Raw genomic sequence first — 18236 nt, forward strand, 5'->3', positions numbered from 1 at the left:
AGAATTCTGCCATTAGTCTGATGGATTTTCCTTTGTAAGTTATTTTATGTTTTCATCTTGTAGAATTTTCTACTTCATTTTGAGTTTGGCCAGAGTGGTGGTTATGTTCCTTGGTAATACTCAATTTCAATGCATCTTAAAGGAGTTTGATGAACTTCTTATATCTAGATGTCTACATCTCTAGGAAGACCAGGGATGTTTTCCTCCATAATGCCCTCAAATAGGTTTTAAATGCTTTTTGCTTTTTCTTCTTCTCCCTCAGGGATACCTATGCTTCTTGAGTTTGGGCATTTTTCATAATCACATATTTCTTGTTGACTGTATTTATTTCTCTTCATTCTTTTTTCTTTATTTTTGACTGACTGCATTAGTTTGAAAGCTTTGTCTTCAAGCTTTGAAATTCTTTCTTCTGCTTGGTCTAGTTGATGATAAAACATTCCATTATATTTTGAAATTCCCTAAATGACTCTTTCATTTCCAGAATTCCTTTTATGTTTTTTTCTTTAATATTTATCTCTTTAGTGAATTTTTCACATATGTCCTGAATTATTATTATTATTTTTTTGCTTCCTTTGTGTTGATTTTCAACTTTCTCAACAATATCATTGTGCTTACAGGTGATCCACATTTTTAATTCCATGACTGACATATCCAAACTTTCCTTTTGAGTGGTATCCATTGCTGGAGAGCTAGTTTGGTCCTTTGGGAGGTGTTGAAACAGCCTGTTTTGTCATATTGCCATAGTTATTATGGTGTATCCTTCTCATCTGGCACCTCCTCCTTCAGTTCAAAACAGGTAGCTTTGCAGTTCACCTGTTCTCTGCCAGGAACTCTATTGCTCAGTGTAGAGAGGGAGAGGTACACTGCCTTTAAGCTCATGCATACCCATTTTGGTGTTGCTGGCAATTTGAGTTATTTGGACCTCATATCCCTAGTAGAGTGGTCAGGTCTCAGCAGTGGTGGACTAGATTATGTAATTCATAGTTCCCAGGCCTGTGGATGGCATCCTTGAGTCCTGGGAGACCAGACTGAGACTGGGCTAGCAAACTTGCCCTCAAGCCTCCCTGAGTTCAAGTGCTGGTTGTGATAGTGAAGGGTGGGGTGATCTCTTGATCTGGAAAAATTCTCAAGCAGGAGAAAGGTGGATACACTCTCAGCCTTGGACAGGAAAAGCAGGGCCCCTCTTGATGAGATTAGCAGAGGCAGGTAGCTGTGGGGCATACAAACCACTCACATCTCCCTCTCTCATCAATGACAGGCAGTCTCTGTCCTTTCAGGGTATGAAACTGTCCAGATTCCCAACTCCCACCCTGCCCCAGCTGCAGCACTGGTTGTGGAGGCATCTCAACTTGCTGAGTGTAGGTATACCGGGACTTGCCTCCAGGAAGGGTAGGCTCCTCCCTAGAAGAGTCAGACAGTTAGGACTGCTAGCCCTGCCTACCTTTAGTGGAGGCAGTAGTTTTTGTACTTGAGGCACATGAAAGCACTTGCTCTTGGTTTTTAGAGGAAAAGGAGTGAGCTCCAAGCTCTGTGGAAACCTAGGTGTAATAGATGTTCCATCAGAGGTGAGTGTCTTGGTTTAATTGTCCCCTGTGGAACTCTCACTGGTCCCAAGTGGAAATAGCTGCAGCTGACTCAGCCGCAGTGGTCAGGAGAAGGGAGGAGAAGGCACTGAATGGTGGGAAGCTGGTGTCTTGGTCCTCTTTGCGCCAAGGGGCCCTCTGGCATGCTGCACTCTCCTCTCAGCTAGAAGCAGCCCACCCTGAATGCTCAAGCTCCAGAAGACCCACAGTTTCCCTGGAACCCGCTGGTCCCCCGAGGCTGCTATAGTCCAAGTGGGTGCTATGGGGCATTAGCTGTAGATGCCGAAATATAGAGACCCACAGTCTGTGATTCCCATTTTAGGACAGCTACAAAAATGCTGCCTGCCCGTGAAGGGATGGAAATGAACTGAACCCTCCATGCAGAACCAAGGTGCAGTGAGAAGAATACTATTGTGGATGTACCCCACCTCCAAGCCTAGAACTGGCCATTCTACAGCACACCTGCACCAAAAGCTAGTACTTCAAAGCAGAGTGGTTATGTCAGCAGCATCGGTTGTTTGGATAAGGGAAGGTCCTTATCTCCATTTCCCTTCATGGGCTGTGATGCTGCTTCTGTTCTGGGATGGGGAGACTATCCTAACTTATCGACAACTCTATGCACTCGTATATCCACTGGGAGGGGTGTAGACAACTTCAGATCATGAACCATGGGCTCTCAGGTACAGGAGAGTGCATGTTCTGCCTTCCAATTTTAGCTTTCTTTTTAGTGTTACAAAGATAAAGCACAAAAGACATTCCATTTAAGCCTTATTTTATGTATCAGTGTTTCAGAATTTATTTGTTTAGATTTAGATTGCTTGATGATTGAAAGTCAAGGTTACTGAAAAGTTTGATCAGAATCTAGCATTTTCTATATGCCAATAGCACATACTATATTCTAAGATCATTGATAAAAATGAGTGAGCTACTGTGATTTTTTCCAAGTCATATTGTAGCAAATAGTTCCAATCTTTAAAAAGTATTTTCTAAGCAAGAATAAATTTTATCATAAATATATTTTTAAGATCAAAAATAAAAATTACAGCTTTTAAGATTATTCTTGAAGCTCTGACTTGGGTGGGGCAAAGGCAATATATGTAGGCTAAACATTTGTACCCCCATAATATACTGAAATAAAAAAAATTAAAAAAGATTATTGTGAAAAAAAAAAAACCCTAAAGTTACATGCAAGTGTAATTTTGCAGTGTCCTTAGTGTGAAAATTCTATGTGATTTTTGATAGTATATATTAATATTTTAGACTTAGATTAAAAGTCTATACACCCATTAAAATGGCTTAATCCAAAACACTGAGAATTCTAGTTAATAATGGACAGCGAATTATTGCTGTTGGCAATGCAAAATGTTATAGGTACTTTGGAAGACTGCTGGCAGTGTCTTACAAAGTTAAACAGAGTCGTACCACACGATTTAGCAATTGCATTCCTAGGTATTTACCCAGTTAATTTGAAAATTTATATCCACAAAAATCCTGCATGTAAATGTTTATAGCAGCTTTATTCATAGTCATCAAAAACTGGAAGCCACCAGGATGTCCTTCAGTAGGCGAATGGATAAACAAACTGTGGTACATCAGTATAATGGGATACTGTTGTTCAGTGTTAATAAGGAATGGCCTATCAGACTATGCAAAGACATCAATGAATCTTAAATGCATAGTTTCAAGAGAAGCAGCTACTTCTACATGCTACACACTGTATGATTCCATTTATATCACATTCTGAAAAAGACAAAACTATAGAGATTAGTATTAATAGTTGCCAGAGAATCAGGGGAGGGATTGCTGAATAGGCGAAGCATAAGAGATTTATTTTAGGTAGTGAAACTAGACTACATGGTACTATAATGTTGGATACATGACACCATAGATTTGTCAAAACACCTAGAACTTTATAACCGTGCACTGTAGTGATATGCCTAATGCATAATATCTACAATGGATTGCATTGAATCTCAACTTTTCAAAGTGAAATTGATTGTAGAGTGGTTCTTAAATTCCACATTCATTCGCTCCAACAAATATCACTTTATCCACATTTTAGATTTGTCTTGTTTTGAGGCAAGTCTCCATTTGAATGCCTTATTGTTAAACATGTTACAGATACAAATTTGTTCAGATGTTCTCTTTAAGCAATTTTACTGCTCAATAGAATATTTATATGAGAATCATTGTCACGTCCTTTATTATTTCACTAACAATTTAAGTACATGAGTTTGCAAAAGTTGTCACACATTAAAATCATCTGGAATCTTGCATATATCCTCCTTTGGTAAGCTGGATAGCAACAGATGAATATTGATACTCGATTATCTTAGATAATTTTGAATTTGTGCAGCCTGGACTAGAGAATTGCTGGAGAATATATGCTATCCCTGCAGTTTGATGAGCTACATGCCTCATAATTATACTCTTAAGTTCACACTAAAGGTTATTAAGAAGGAAATTAATTGTTATAATACCTGCCCACCCTTAGTAGATCCTAGTTAAAAACTAAGCAAATTTTAAGAACATGATAAAAAATGTTTATAGTATAACTAGTCAAACACAACAGAGGCTACTATTACAGTAAGCTCCAGTATTAGAAACAGAATTGAACTCCTAACAAGTTGCTGGAAAAAATAAAATCAGTTATTACATTTATAAATAGCAGATGATTTTAACAGTTTATAAATCTATATACATTAGAAATAGAGGCATGTGTGACTAGAAATTGATATTATATCCAGGGACAAATGTAATATTAATAAAATCAACAATTGAAATAACAGGTAAATGTAGGCAAACCTATGGTCTTAATGACTTTTAACATTTTTAGTACTTATTATTGAAGGTAACAGTGAAAATTGCATAAAATGCACATTAATATAAGGTAAAAATAGACTTGAGATGATTTTTTTGAATTTTGCCTACAAAGTACGGTGAACATACTATACATTCCTTTGGAAACTGTTTGAAGTTCTGGATCAGGTACAGATTTTTCCAGTTGATTTGGATTATTATTTATGAAATCAGATTTCAAAAATCATGTGAGTTTTCTTTTTCACCGTTTTTTATTGTTACAATTTCAGCATATTGTGGGGGTACAAAAGTTTAGGTTACATATATTGCCCTTGGCCCCACCCACCCGAGTAAGAGCTTCAAGCGTGTCCATCCCCTAGACGGTGCGGATCGCACTCATTATGTATGTATACACCCATCCCCTCCCCCACCCACATCTGCCCAACACCGGATCAATGTTATTCCTAAACGTGCTCTTAGGTGGTGATCACACAATTCACAATTGCAAAGATGTGAGTTTTTGTAAAATTACCTAGAAACAGCCTCTTCTTTCTTTGCGTGACTTAATTTTAATCATATTTAACTATTCATGTTAATTGTAAACATTTGCTAGGGTAATTCTGCCTTCCCAAAAGTTTTTTACCCTGTATCATTGGGAGCATCATTATACAGGTAGATTAGAAAGGCCAGAATTAAGAATAATGCTACCCTTTTATTTTATATATGCTACTTTGAAACTTTATATATTCTTCAAACTTTCACAGTGATCATAAATTAATTTAATTATTAGAAACTTAAGAATTATTTTCCTTTTGTAGGAAAAAGTGTTAAGAGATTCAAATGTACTTTTCAATTTGCATGTTTACATACCTATTTTTTACCATAATGTTCAAAGAGTTAAGACTCAGAACTAAATATTATTTTGCCTATCCACATTTCCTACCAGGTTATAGTGTTTCCAAGTGTGAATAGAAGCCCATGCAGGGGCAGTGTTTTCAACAAAATATGTACCAGATAGATTTGGGTTTTGAATCTCTTGTGCTCCTATTCAGAGTAGCTCTGCTCTTCATTCCTTCACACATGAAGAGGTTAAGCACATCCTAGCTGGTAAGTCATGGCTTTGCCCTAAACTCAGTTTTATTCTTTGAAAGATATTTATGGATGGGTTTTTTTGGTTGGTTGTTGTGTTCTAATTCATTCTAAAAATTTGTTTTTATGAATGAACTTATTAAAAGTGGCATATTTTTAATGCAAGCAAAATAGTTCTGATTTGGGCAATTTAATGACATGAGCTATCTTAACACTATCCATTTAAATCTTTGACTCTTTAAACACATTGTCAGAGCAATTATGAATTTTTTTCTTTCACTTGGGGGTTTAGGGGGTAGAGCTGGAGATGGCAGGATAATTTCCTGCTATATAAATATTCTATTAAATTAAACTGCCTTGTCTCACACCTGCTGTAAATCAAATTTTGAATTTTTATGATCATATTTGTTTTACACCCATTGCATAAGCTTTCCCATTCACAGTTAAGAACAGAATTAAGTCATATCTTGTAATAAACTTTTTGGAGTTTACATTTTATGAGAACAGTTCTCATTTTTAGGTCTTTGTTATACTTAGTTCAGTAAGATTAAAATGTTTAAAAAACAACAGACTGTTATGGGACTTTTTGATAAAGGTCATTCTCACTGGAGTTAAGTGATATCTCATTGTGGTTTTGATTTGCATTTCCCCAATGATTAGAGATGTTGAGCATTTTTTCATATGTTTTTGGCCATTCTTCTGTCTTCTTTTGAAAAAATTCTGTTCATGTCCTTTTCCCAATTTTGGATAGGGTTGCTTGATTTTTTCTTGCTAATTTTCCTGAGTTCTAAATAGATTCTAGTTATCAGTCTTTATCGTATGTGTAGCATGCAAAAATTTTTTCCCATTTTGTAGGCTGTCTATTTACTCTCATGACAGTTTCTTTGGCTGTGCAGAAGCTTTTTAATTTAATCGGGTCCCATTTATTTATTTTTTTTGTTGCTGTGATTGCCTTTGGGATCTTCTTTGTAAAAAAAAAAGAAAACCATGACTCTTTAAATGAGTATTTAACAGAAAAATCAATACATATGGCAAATAAGCATATAAAATGATTAATCTTCCTTATATTTAAAAAACAAATGAAAATAACAAGAAATAGGTTTTCATAAAATTGGCAAAAATTACAAAGTGGAATAAAATGTATCACTGATAAGGATATTAAAAATAGGGACCATTGTACATTTCTGCCTTCATTGAAAGGCAATTTGACAACATGTATACAAAAATTTAAATGAACATACTCTTTGACTCATTAATCCAACTTTCTGTTATAAGGCCTAAAATAAAGACATTGTATTATGTGTGTTTTGGCATCTAGAAAAAACTGGGAGGGCCTCCTACAGCTCTCCCTACTGTGTTTCTGCAGATAAAGTATGCTATTCAAGCAACCCTCCTTACCATGTTCAACAGACACAATACAAAATGCCTGCTTATTCCTGAGTAGTGGACCTCAGTTCTCTGCTAGCAGAATGATTCAAACAAGCCAATCACATCCTCCCATGGGAATCAGGAGTTCTACCACCCTCTTGTTACTGCAAAGCTTGCCTCCCACAGCCCCTGCTTGTACACTCTGTTCCCAAGTGCAGCCCCATGTGGCTTTGCATGTCATAAAATTTCCTCAGACTGTGAGTATATGTGACTAATACATTACTTGTTGATATTATCTGTCCAGTGTTGAAAGTCATGTTTTTGGCCACACCTATGATTCTAAGGCAGCAAATCCTTCCTTGCCAATAGGAAGAAGAGGAGATAACCAAAACACAGTGCTAGAAATTTCACATGACATAAAATTGCACATGTAAAACAAGATATATGTGCAAGGATGTGTGTTTCAGCATTTGCTTTGTCTATTCTTTTCTTTCTTTTTTCCTTTTTTGAAATTTCAGAATAATATGGGGGTACAAACATTTTGGTTATATAAATTACTTTTGTACTGTTTGAGTCAAAGTTACAAATGCGCCCAACAGCCACATAGTGTGCATTGTACCTATTAGGTGTCAATTTACCCGCCCCCTGCTCCCCCCTGCTACCTGCTTGATTTCAAGTGAATGGTATTTCCATATGTGCACATAAGTGTTGATCAATTAGTTCCAATTTAATGGTGAGTATATATGGTGTTTGTCTTTTCACTTTTGTGATACTTCACTTAGAAGAATGGTCTGCACTTCCATCCAGTTTAATAAAAGCAGTATTAGTTCACCATTTTTATGGCTCAGTAGTACTCCACAGTGTGTGTGTGTGGGGGGGGGTGTGTGTATACACACACACACACACACACACACACACCACATTTTATTAATCCACTCATGGATTGATGGGCACTTGGGTTGCTTCCACATCTTTGCAATTGTGAATTGAGCAGCTATAAACATTTGAGTGCAGTTCTCTTTTTTATAGAATGTCTCTTTTTCTTTGGGTAAATACTCAGTAGTGGGGTTGCTGGATCAAATGGTAGTTCTACTTTTAGTTCTTTGAGGTATCCCCATACTACTTTCAACAGAGATTGTACTAGTTTGCAGTCCCACCAACAGTGTGTAAGTGTTCCTCTCTCTCTGCATTCACACCAGCATTTGTTGTTTTGGGGATTTTTGATAAATTCATCCTCACTGGAGTTAAGTGATATCTCATTGTGGTTTTGATTTGCATTTATTTCCCTGATGATTAGAGATGTTGAGCAATGTTTTATGTTTCTTGGCCATTAGTCTATCTTCTTTTGAAAAGTTTCTGTTCGCATCTTTTTCCCACTTTTTAACTGGGCTGTTTGATTTTTCCTTGCTGATTTGCTTGAGTTCTTTATAGATTCTAGTTATCAGCTCTTTATCTGATGTGTAGCATGCAAATATTTTCTCCCATTCTGTAGCTAGTCTATTTGCTCTAATGATTGTTTCTTTGACTATGTGAAAGCTTTTTAATTTGATCAGGTCCAATTTATTTATTATTGTTGTTGTTTTGATTGCCTTTGGGGGCCTTCCTCATAAATTCTTTGCCTAGGTCAATTTCTATAAGAGTTTTCCCAACATTTGCTTCTAGAATTCTTATGGTTTCACACCTTAGGTTTAAGTCAGTTATCTATTGTGAGTTGATCTTTGTGAGTGGTAAGAGGTGTGGATCCTGTTTCAGTCTTCCACATGTGGCTATCCAATTTTCCCAGCACTATTTTTTGAATACAAATTCTTTCCCCCAGTGTATGTTTTTTTCTGCTTTGTGAAAGATTGTTTTTAAAAGCAATGTCCTTAAAACTACTTAAATGTCCACCAATAGATAACACTTTATCTAAATTGTGGAATGCCCATTTGATGGAGCACAATGTATCAGTTAAAAAGAGGAAAGTACACACAAAAATTAAAAATAGAACTACAATATGATCCACCAACCTCATTTCTGGTATTTATCCAAAAATATTGAATTCGTGATCTCAAAGAGCTATCTGCCCTTCCATGTTTATCGCAGCATTATTCACAATAGTCAAAATGTGGAAACAACCTAAATGTCTATCAAGGGATGAATTAATAAAGAAAATATGGTATACATTAGGGTGGGGGCTCATAATGCAGGATGAAAAGGAATTCTTGACACAAAGATTAGAATATTTTTAAAGAAAAGAGTTTATTTTACTTCCCAACAGGAGGGAAGGGCTCAGCACAAGAGAAAGAAAGAAGTGCCACTAGGAGGATAAGGAGTTCAGGGTTTTTATAGGGTGGTAAAGGGGACCAAAAAGTGTTTTCTGCCAGCTAATAACAGGAAACCTCTGTGAAACAGCTGCATCTGCTTTTCCTTATTCTTTTCTTCCTCTTCTTCTCTGTGATGCTGGCTTATCAGAGTCCTTGGAATGAGGTATGGGGAGAATGGGAGTTGGAGAGAACTCATACCCCTGATGTCTGCTCAGGGCTCTTCAAAGCTGTTAAAACAAACTATCAAAACAACAGGTGATTAATCAAAAAAGGGGTAGTTGTGTGCTGTGATCTTTCCCTTTAAAGGGGCAATTATGTGCTGTGAGTTTTCTCTTTTTTGTTAGTTTATTTGTCTCTGTTAGATAGTTTATTAGCTAGGCGATACTTTCAGTATGTACATTATTCAGACTTTAAAAAATGCCATACAGAACAACATGGATGAACCTGGAGGACATTACATTAGGTGAAGTAAGGCAGGCACAGAAAGACAAATATTGATGATTCCACTTATATGATGATGTATGTATAATAGTCAAAATCACAGAAGCATAGAGTAGAAAAGTGGTTTCCAGGGGCTGAGGGAAGAGGAATTGGGGAGTTGTTGTTCCATGCATATAAAGTTTCAGTTATACAAGATAAATAAGTTCTAGACATCTGATGTAAAACATTTGTCTATAATTAACAATACTGGACTATACACTTAATTTTGTTAAGAACGTTGATTTCAAGTTGTGTTCTTACCACACGCAAAAAATGACTGGGGTATATCTGTACATAAAATAGAAAGATCTCTGGGATATACACTTAAGTGGAAAAGTTTACATTTGTAATATCATTCCATTTGTTTGGTTTCTTTTTAAGTGTACATGCATTTTTATCCTGGAAAGTTACTGAAGAAACAACTGATGTGTTTGCCTTTGGTGTAGGGATTGTGGGTTTGCAAATAAGGAAAGGAGAAATATTGTAATTTATTTTACAACTTTATGATTATTTGACTATTTTTTGTATAAAGTGCATTACTAATTTTATTTTTAAAGTAAAAATAAAAGGAATAAGGCATGATTATACTATTAAGGAACTCTTAATCTAGTGGAAGGATGAACAAAGTTTCATGAAACAAGTTTGAGATCTCAACAGGGTGGCTAGTGTCTGAACTGATGATCTGGAATAAGGCAGAGTAGTGAACAGCATATGGAAAACTGAGGGAGGAAGCTGAGATAAGTATTAGTTGGGTTAGAAATTATTAATGATTTTTCTTTCAAAAAAGCTTCATCTAAGCACAAATATGTAGCTCAATTCCGCATTTTAACAAATATGCATACTTAAAAAGGGAAAATCCACCCCTATATCAGAGTTTTGTCACCTAATGTTATTTTTAAAAGAAAATCAAAGAACCAAATTCTTAGAAGTGTCCTGGAAGTTGATGAAAAGACCAGAAGATTTCTGTCTATTGAATTTCAATTTAAGCCTAGTGAAGTGGACACAATTATCTGGTTACTTGGGCTAATCCTCAGCTTTCACGTAGATTTCCTGGGTTACTGGAATGCTACTCTTTTCACAAAACAAACAAGATAATTACCTGTCTCTTTCACCTAAGACAGAGGTTTAGGCTTTTCTATGCCTTATACAGTGAAAGTGGCTCAAGAGTACAATAGAAAGACAAAACTGACTTCAACTTCGGGCTTCCTTCGGGAAGAATTCACCTTCTACTTTAAGTGCTCACTTTTTTTTCCTTCTCTAAATGGGTATTCACAGTGTCAATGCTAATTTATTTTTATTTCTTTATTTATGTTTTTAGTTAAATATGCACTTAGGAGCTTTGAAAATAACTGCTCTTCCCCTATATGCTTCTACATAATAGGTTTTGTCATAATAGGTCACTGTTAGCATTGCTAATCCTGAGACCCCAGCACATGTCTAGCAACTCAAATCAAGGTTTATTTAGTTTAATTTAAGGGATGAGTCAGCTTTGGCTGCCCTCTAAATGAATTACAAATTAATTGGCTGAGTGTGTTCAGTGTTCTGTTCATTATTCCTTCCATTCTGACAGTAATGCAGGTTAGCTTGCACTGGAGAATTTGCTGCAATGAAAAATTACGGGAATATTTATGCTGGCTGTTATGATGAATTATTTGAATCTACCTAGAACCTTACTACCATTTATTTTGCTCTCTGTTTTATTTTGAGAATTTTAGATTCACAACTATTATGCAATCAATGTAGGATGGACACCTAATGTAATTTGTATGTTGTAAATAACTTGAAGGCTATTCCTCTCAATTGAAAAAAAAACTTGAATGACATGTTTTGATTCATTTATTAGGAACATGCCATTTAATATTAGTTCTTATAATAAATGTTACTCATCAGGGTTTTTAAATTAGGGGAAGCAGATTAACTGACAATGGACTATAATAGTGCACACACAGTAAAAGTATTATACATCTTATGAAGAAACATGCTTTAATTATTCAGTCTAACTTCACTCTCTTGGTAGTAAACCAAGAATTAATATGTTGTTGCTTCTCTTTATGTTGGCTAAAATTACTTTTCAAAAGGTTTTAGATTTAAAATAAACAAATTTAGTATTACATCACTTTTAGCTATGGTTAACCCTTTTTATTAGGTCATGTTTTATATGTTAGATATATTATTTTCCATTGTTACCTGAATCTGATTTAGGAGAAGGTTTTGTTTTAAATTTCAGTTAAAGAGGAAAAGTTGAAAAAAATATATGTCTAGGAAGTATTTGAATTATGGCCTCTGTGTGGGTTCAGACCATATCATCTTAGGCACAGGGCAGCAACAGAATCTTATAACTCATGCCATGATTTCCAACATTTGTATCCAACTCTTATTCTCACAGTCATCCAACTCTTATTCTCACAGTCTCTCTCTCTCTCTCTCTCTCTCTCATCTCTCATCACAAACACACACACAGGGCTTTTCAGGATATATATTTTTAATTAAATTGTGAGTTTAGATTTTTCCACCACCTCTTGAGATAATTGGAGACATTATAGGGATAAGGAAATCAGAAAAAATCCCAGATATTTCTATTTCTAGCTCTGCCATGGAATCTCTGTGCCTTGTTTAATGAGACCTTTGGCCTTTCTTTTCCTGATGTCTTATTAGCAAACAGAGGTCATTATCATATCATGTTTCTAATTTACTTCTCAGGGATGCCTCCAGGATTCATTGAATTAAAAAATATATAAAGCCCATAGTTTATTGCATAAAAAAATTAAGAACAAAAAGGGTAGGCTTATTATTAAACTTTCTAAAGCCATAAATATGATGATTTTTAGGGCTACATTATCTTCTTACAGTTCTCTTATTTACCTTTTTAATTAATTATAACATTAGTAGGAAATCAATGTCTAGATTTATATGGCAATTCTAGATTAATTTATCAAAATGCAGCACACTGGTGTAATTCTGTCTCTGTTTTTTTTTTTAATTTTGTTTAGTATGAGTAAATGCAAATATCTGAAGTGTAGAAAAGAAGGTTCAAAGAATATACATTAAAATGTCAAAAAGTGTTATTTCCAAGTTCTGGGTGATTTAAGTTCTCTTCTTATTTCTTTATATATATTTCCTACAATGAACATGTATCATTTATGTAATTAAAACCAGTTAAAATCAACAATGTTTAATTGCTATTAGTTAAAAAAATTCTACTCATTTCATGCTAGCATACTGTATTAGTTTGTTGAAATAAAAACGATAAAAATGATCATTTTCAAAAATGGGAGGACATAGAGTAAGAATTGCGAAATGAATTTTGCTGCTATTATTTGTTGAAAATGATGTAGCACATCTCTCCCTGATGATTCTCTCCATGCCATTATTTCCTTTGATGATTCTAATTTTTAAAAATGTGCTTTTCAGCTACAGGACCGCACTCAGTTCAGTGACCGAGACTTAGCCACCCTTAAGAAGTATTGGGACAATGGCATGACCAGCCTGGGCTCTGTTTGTAGAGAGAAAATTGAAGCTGTTGCAACTGAATTAAATGTTGACTGTGAAATAGTTCGGGTAAGACATTTTCAATAATTTTCATGCTGTAGTTGATGAGTGCAATAAATGAAAGCTTTAAAAAACTGCCTGAGGTGCTACAAACAATACCATCAGTAAAGTAAAAAGATAACCAACAGTACTGGAAATATTTTTTTCGATATATATATATATATATATATACACACACACACACACATACATATATCTTAGATATATGTTTCTTATATACTGCATAAGACACTTGTATCTAGAGTATATAAAGAACATTTACAACTCAATAATGAAAAGGCAAATAACATAGTTTAAAAATAGACAAAAGATCAATGGACATTTCTCTAAGGAAGATATAAAAATGGCCAATAAACACATGAAAAGATGTTCAACATCATTAGTCATTATGGAAACAGAAATCAAAGTCACAATGAGATTGAAAATATGGCACACTAGAAGCAGCCTGATGGCATGCCACTCCCAAGGAAAGAAGTGAAAGGTGCAGGCAGCTGCCTGCATACGGATTTGCTCGTCCGTGAAGCAGCATCACGAAATCACAGAGAAATCTATGCAGAACACTCAGAGTGTAAAAAAAAAAGTGATGGGGTGATACATATAACAAGATCATAGAACACACAGGGAACAATAGAAAGGTAGGGCGCTGGGACACCGTGCCTGCCCTGCTGGCACAGTGTGAACTGAGTGCAAGAAGGCTCCCACCACCCCCAGAGATGTCTTCTTGATCAGACCAGGGACCTGCTTGTAGTCTATGCAGAATCATTGCACCAGACAACAGGTGCAGTGGGGATGGGGCAGCAGCTAAAGCCATTCTGAGCTCTTGGGTGCACCGTGCCAGGTCTGCACCAGTATGGGGAGGGAGTGAACTGACTTGTGGCTTCCCTGAGCCATTCCTGATGACTTGAACACAAGCACTTCTCCCCTAGAGTGCAAGGGGAGCTGAGCATGGGAATTGACTGGGGAGCAGCAGGCTCCAACCTGAGAGGCATTGGGTGGCCACTTCTGTAGGTCCTCAGTGGGGAATGGAGAGCTTCGCAGTACCCAGGCCACTGGAACCAACATCTGCCCATCTGACCTGACATCTGCGTGGCCCCTGACCTGTGAAATAGCCTGCCACTCTCTTGGCCCCAACTCACCCCCTCCAGCTCCTAGTTGCCTTCTGCCTGGTCAGCCTTGACCCACCATTCAGGTCTGATAAGCCCCAACATCTGCCCAGCTATGCTTCTGAGTCCTTGGCCCTGCTTACAAGCTCTGCTTCAGGCTCCTCTTTAGTCTCAGCTCTGAGAATCTCACACTGGAGCCCAAGGCTCTACTTCTGTTCCTCCAGAAGCCTCCCAGGACCGAGACATCATTGGTAAGCCTCCAGCTGCACCAAGATACCAAAACCCCACCAAGGAGCCTCACCACAACAACAGGGATGGAAGAATTGGTTCAACGTCCAACGCCTTGACAGGGACTCCCAGCCTCAAGCTACTGGTACACTGGGACCTAGTTTGAGTAAACGCACACAGTCTGGGAACCCACAACAAATGCATCCAGGTGCTGCTTGAGCAGAGGCAATTACAGGTGAATAGAACAAATCAGAATAGCTACATTACAGTCTTCTGGTGCACATGCCCCTCCTCTGCCAAGTCAACATTCAAGAGTAGGCGGAGCTAGAAAAGATGGCGGAGTGGAGGTAACCTCCTGGATTCCTGCTCCCAGAGAGGAAGGCATAGATCTCGACCTGCCACACCCAAGTGGATCGCTCCCCGACAAGAACAGCATTATGAATCCATGGAGAATCAGTGTTGGACACAAAAAGCAAGAAAAAGAAAAGAAGAACGGGAGATAAGATAGTGAAAATCTGGAGAGTGTGAGACAAACAATAGAGAGTAGAGCATAGGATGGCTGTGCCCACCTTGCCAACAAGTGAGGTGGGATCAGTCCCACAGGAGTACATCTTGCTTCCCCACTGGCCTTCACACCCACTCAGACAGGGATCTGCCTGAAGTTGGTGCAAAATCACCATGGGAGACATGGGGCTCTGTGGAGAGGAGACATTAGCAGGAAGCATCTTGAACTCCCCGAGCTCTGTGCCAGGACTGTGCTTGGTGGGGGGGGGGACTGGTCTGGGCTACTGCTGGAGGCAGTTAGGAGACAGGTAAATTGCCTCTACCACTCAGTGGGTCCAGATCAATGGAGGTGAAAACTAATTAAGGGACTCTAACCTGGAAACCACTGCGGACTATTAGGCCCATTGAGGGTGGCTCAGAACAAGCAATAGCTCCTGCTGAACAGGCATGAGATTGTGGGAGGGCGACATAAAACAGACAAGGGGGCATCTTGATGACACAGCTCCCCGATCCGGCACCTGCCAACCCCTGAACATTCACCCCCAGTGCTGGTGATCTGCGGGCAAGCAGTCACCATTTTCAGGGTCCACAGCCTAGCCACTGCAGTGCAACAGGGTGCCAGGCAGCTCCCTCCCCCAGCCAGCGGACTCTCACTACGAGCTCCGCCCTTATGCGACCTATGGCCAATGGCCCTGTTTTGATGTGTGAACTCTGCTTGCTCCCCTAGTCCTGAGAGATTAGCCCATGGACTTGCAGGCATTGGGGTGGGGCAGACCATTGCTGGTGGGATCTGCAGCCATTGGGGCGCTAGGCGAACAGTGGCACCACCCCCTCCCCCTAGCCAGCATATTTTGGATGGAAAGAGGTAAAGAGGTAGACACCACCTCTGGAGACAGAGAGACAAGAAAAAGCCACTTTCTCTATGCAACTAGCGTGAATCTTGGCTGCAGATCAAAAGTTGTCAGCCCAGTGACTTAACTCGTCAGACCGGTTTTAGGTCAAATCAATACTCGGGGGCGGGACCCAACGGGAGCAGCACCCCAATTGTGCTAGAAGAATCCTGAACAACACATAAGTGGCTCCCCATAGTGACAAAGGAAGCAACACACCTAGGCTGTTAGACAGCCTAGGAACAGAGCAAAAGGTGAGTTGCTTTCCACACAAAAGCTGAAAGGAGGGAAGCAAACATTGATCCAGATGGGAAGGACTCAGTGAAAGAACTCTGGCAGTATAAAGAATCAAATGGAAAACACACCCACAAAGAGGAACACCAGCTCTCTAGCAATAGACATTAACCAATTCAGAATACTAAAATGTCACAGGAAGAATTTCAAACATGGATGGTAAGAAAGCTGAATGATATGCAGGAAAAAATGGATAACCAACACAAAGAAAACACACAAAAAAATCCAGGACTTGGAAGAAAAATTCACTAAAGAACTCGAGATATTAAAGAAAAATCAAACTGAACTCCTGGAAATCAAGAATTTATTCAGGGAACTACAATACACAGTGGAAAGCCTCAAGAACAGGGTAGATAAAACAGAAGAAAGAATCTCAGAGATCAAAGATAACACCTTCCAATTAAATAAGTCAGTCACAGAGATAGGGCAGAGAAATAAGAGAAAAGACCAGAGTCTGCAAGAAATGTGGGATTATGTGAAGAAGCCTAACATGAGAGTTATGGGCATTCCCGGGGATGAAGAAGATAATACGCAAGGGCTGTATAAGCTATTTGAAGATATAATTGAGGAAAATTTCCCAGGCCTTGCTGAAACTCTAGATATACAGATTCTAGAAGCTCAAAGGACCCCTGGGAGATTCATTGCAAGCAGGAAGACACCACATCACGCAGTCATCAGACTGACCAAAATAGTCACTACAGAGTCCCTTCTTCAAGCTGTAAGGGGAAAGAAACAAGTAACATACAAAGGAAAGCCCATCCAAATAATGCCAGATTTCTCAACTGAAACCTTACAAGCAAGAAGAGACTGGAGCCCCATTCTCACTCTTCTGGAACAGAAAAATGCCCAGCCTGAAATCCTGTAACCAGCAAAGGTAAGTTTTGTATACACAGGAGAAATTAAGACATTCGCAGATAAACAAAGACTGAGGGAATTCACCAAGACAAGACCAGCCCTCCAAGAAGTACTCAAAACAGAGTTACACATGGACCAGCACAAGAAAGACCCACGAATGTAAAACTACTCAAGAGCTAAAGATCAAAGGCCAGATACTACAATGGCTCAAGAGAGAAAACATGGCAATGAAGTTCTGCCCAACAGGATCAACAGAAATGTGTCCCGCTTATCAGTTCTCTCAATAAATGTGAATGGCTTGAATTCCCCACTCAAGAGACACAGGCTGGCCCAATGGATAAAAAAATACAAGCCAAGTACCTCCTGTCTTCAAGAAACTCATCTAACCTGCAAAGATGCATTTAGACTGAAAATAAAAAGGTGGAAATTAATATTTAAAGCAAACAGAAGCCAAAAGAAGTCTGGCATGGTGGTTTTAATCTCACAGAATTTAGTTTTTAAATAAACAAAAGTAACTAAAGACAAAGATAGTCACTATATACTGGGGAAGGGTACATTTCAACAAGAAGACATAACTATATTTAATATATATGCACCCAAATTAGGTGCACCCAGATTCATAAAGCAAACCCTACTTGATCTAAACCAAATGATAGAAAGCAACACTATAATAGCAGGAGACTTCAACACCTGCTGACAGCACTTCACAGAGCCTCCAAAGAGAAAATAAACAAAAAATAATGGACTTAAATGGAATGCTATAACAACTGGGCCTGACTGACATTTACAGGACATTCTATCCAAAATCCACTGAATATACATTCTTCTCATCAGCTCATGGAACATTCTCTAAGATTGATCATATCCTAGGACACAAAACATGTCTTAAAAAATTAAAAAAAAAATAGAAATTATATCATACATCTTCTCATATCACAGCGGAATAAAAGCAGAAATTAACCCTAACAGAAATTCTCATTCCTACTCAAAGTCTGGAAGCTAAACAGCCTTCTCCTGAATGATTATTTTATAAATGAAGAAATCAAGACAGAACTCAAAAGATTCTTTGAATTACATGACAAAGGAGACACAAGCTATCAAAATCTGTGGGACACAGCTAAAGCAGCCCTGAAAGTAAAATTTATTTCCATAAATGCCTATATCAAAAACACAGAAAACTTACAAATAGAC

General features: G+C 37.8%; 1 protein-coding gene across 1 annotated transcript in view; it reads left to right on the plus strand.

Moving 5' to 3' along the window:
- HDX (highly divergent homeobox) overlaps positions 1-18236 on the plus strand; it is a 168881-nt gene that overhangs the window by 95449 nt on the left and 55196 nt on the right. The window contains exon 4 of the mRNA XM_069463959.1: positions 13034-13180. Within this exon, the coding sequence (XP_069320060.1) occupies positions 13034-13180 (147 nt within the window). The remainder of the gene's footprint in view (positions 1-13033; positions 13181-18236) is intronic.

The sequence above is a fragment of the Eulemur rufifrons genome, chromosome 30 (genome assembly GCF_041146395.1).
Source record: "Eulemur rufifrons isolate Redbay chromosome 30, OSU_ERuf_1, whole genome shotgun sequence".
Classification (NCBI taxonomy): Eukaryota; Metazoa; Chordata; class Mammalia; order Primates; family Lemuridae; genus Eulemur; species Eulemur rufifrons.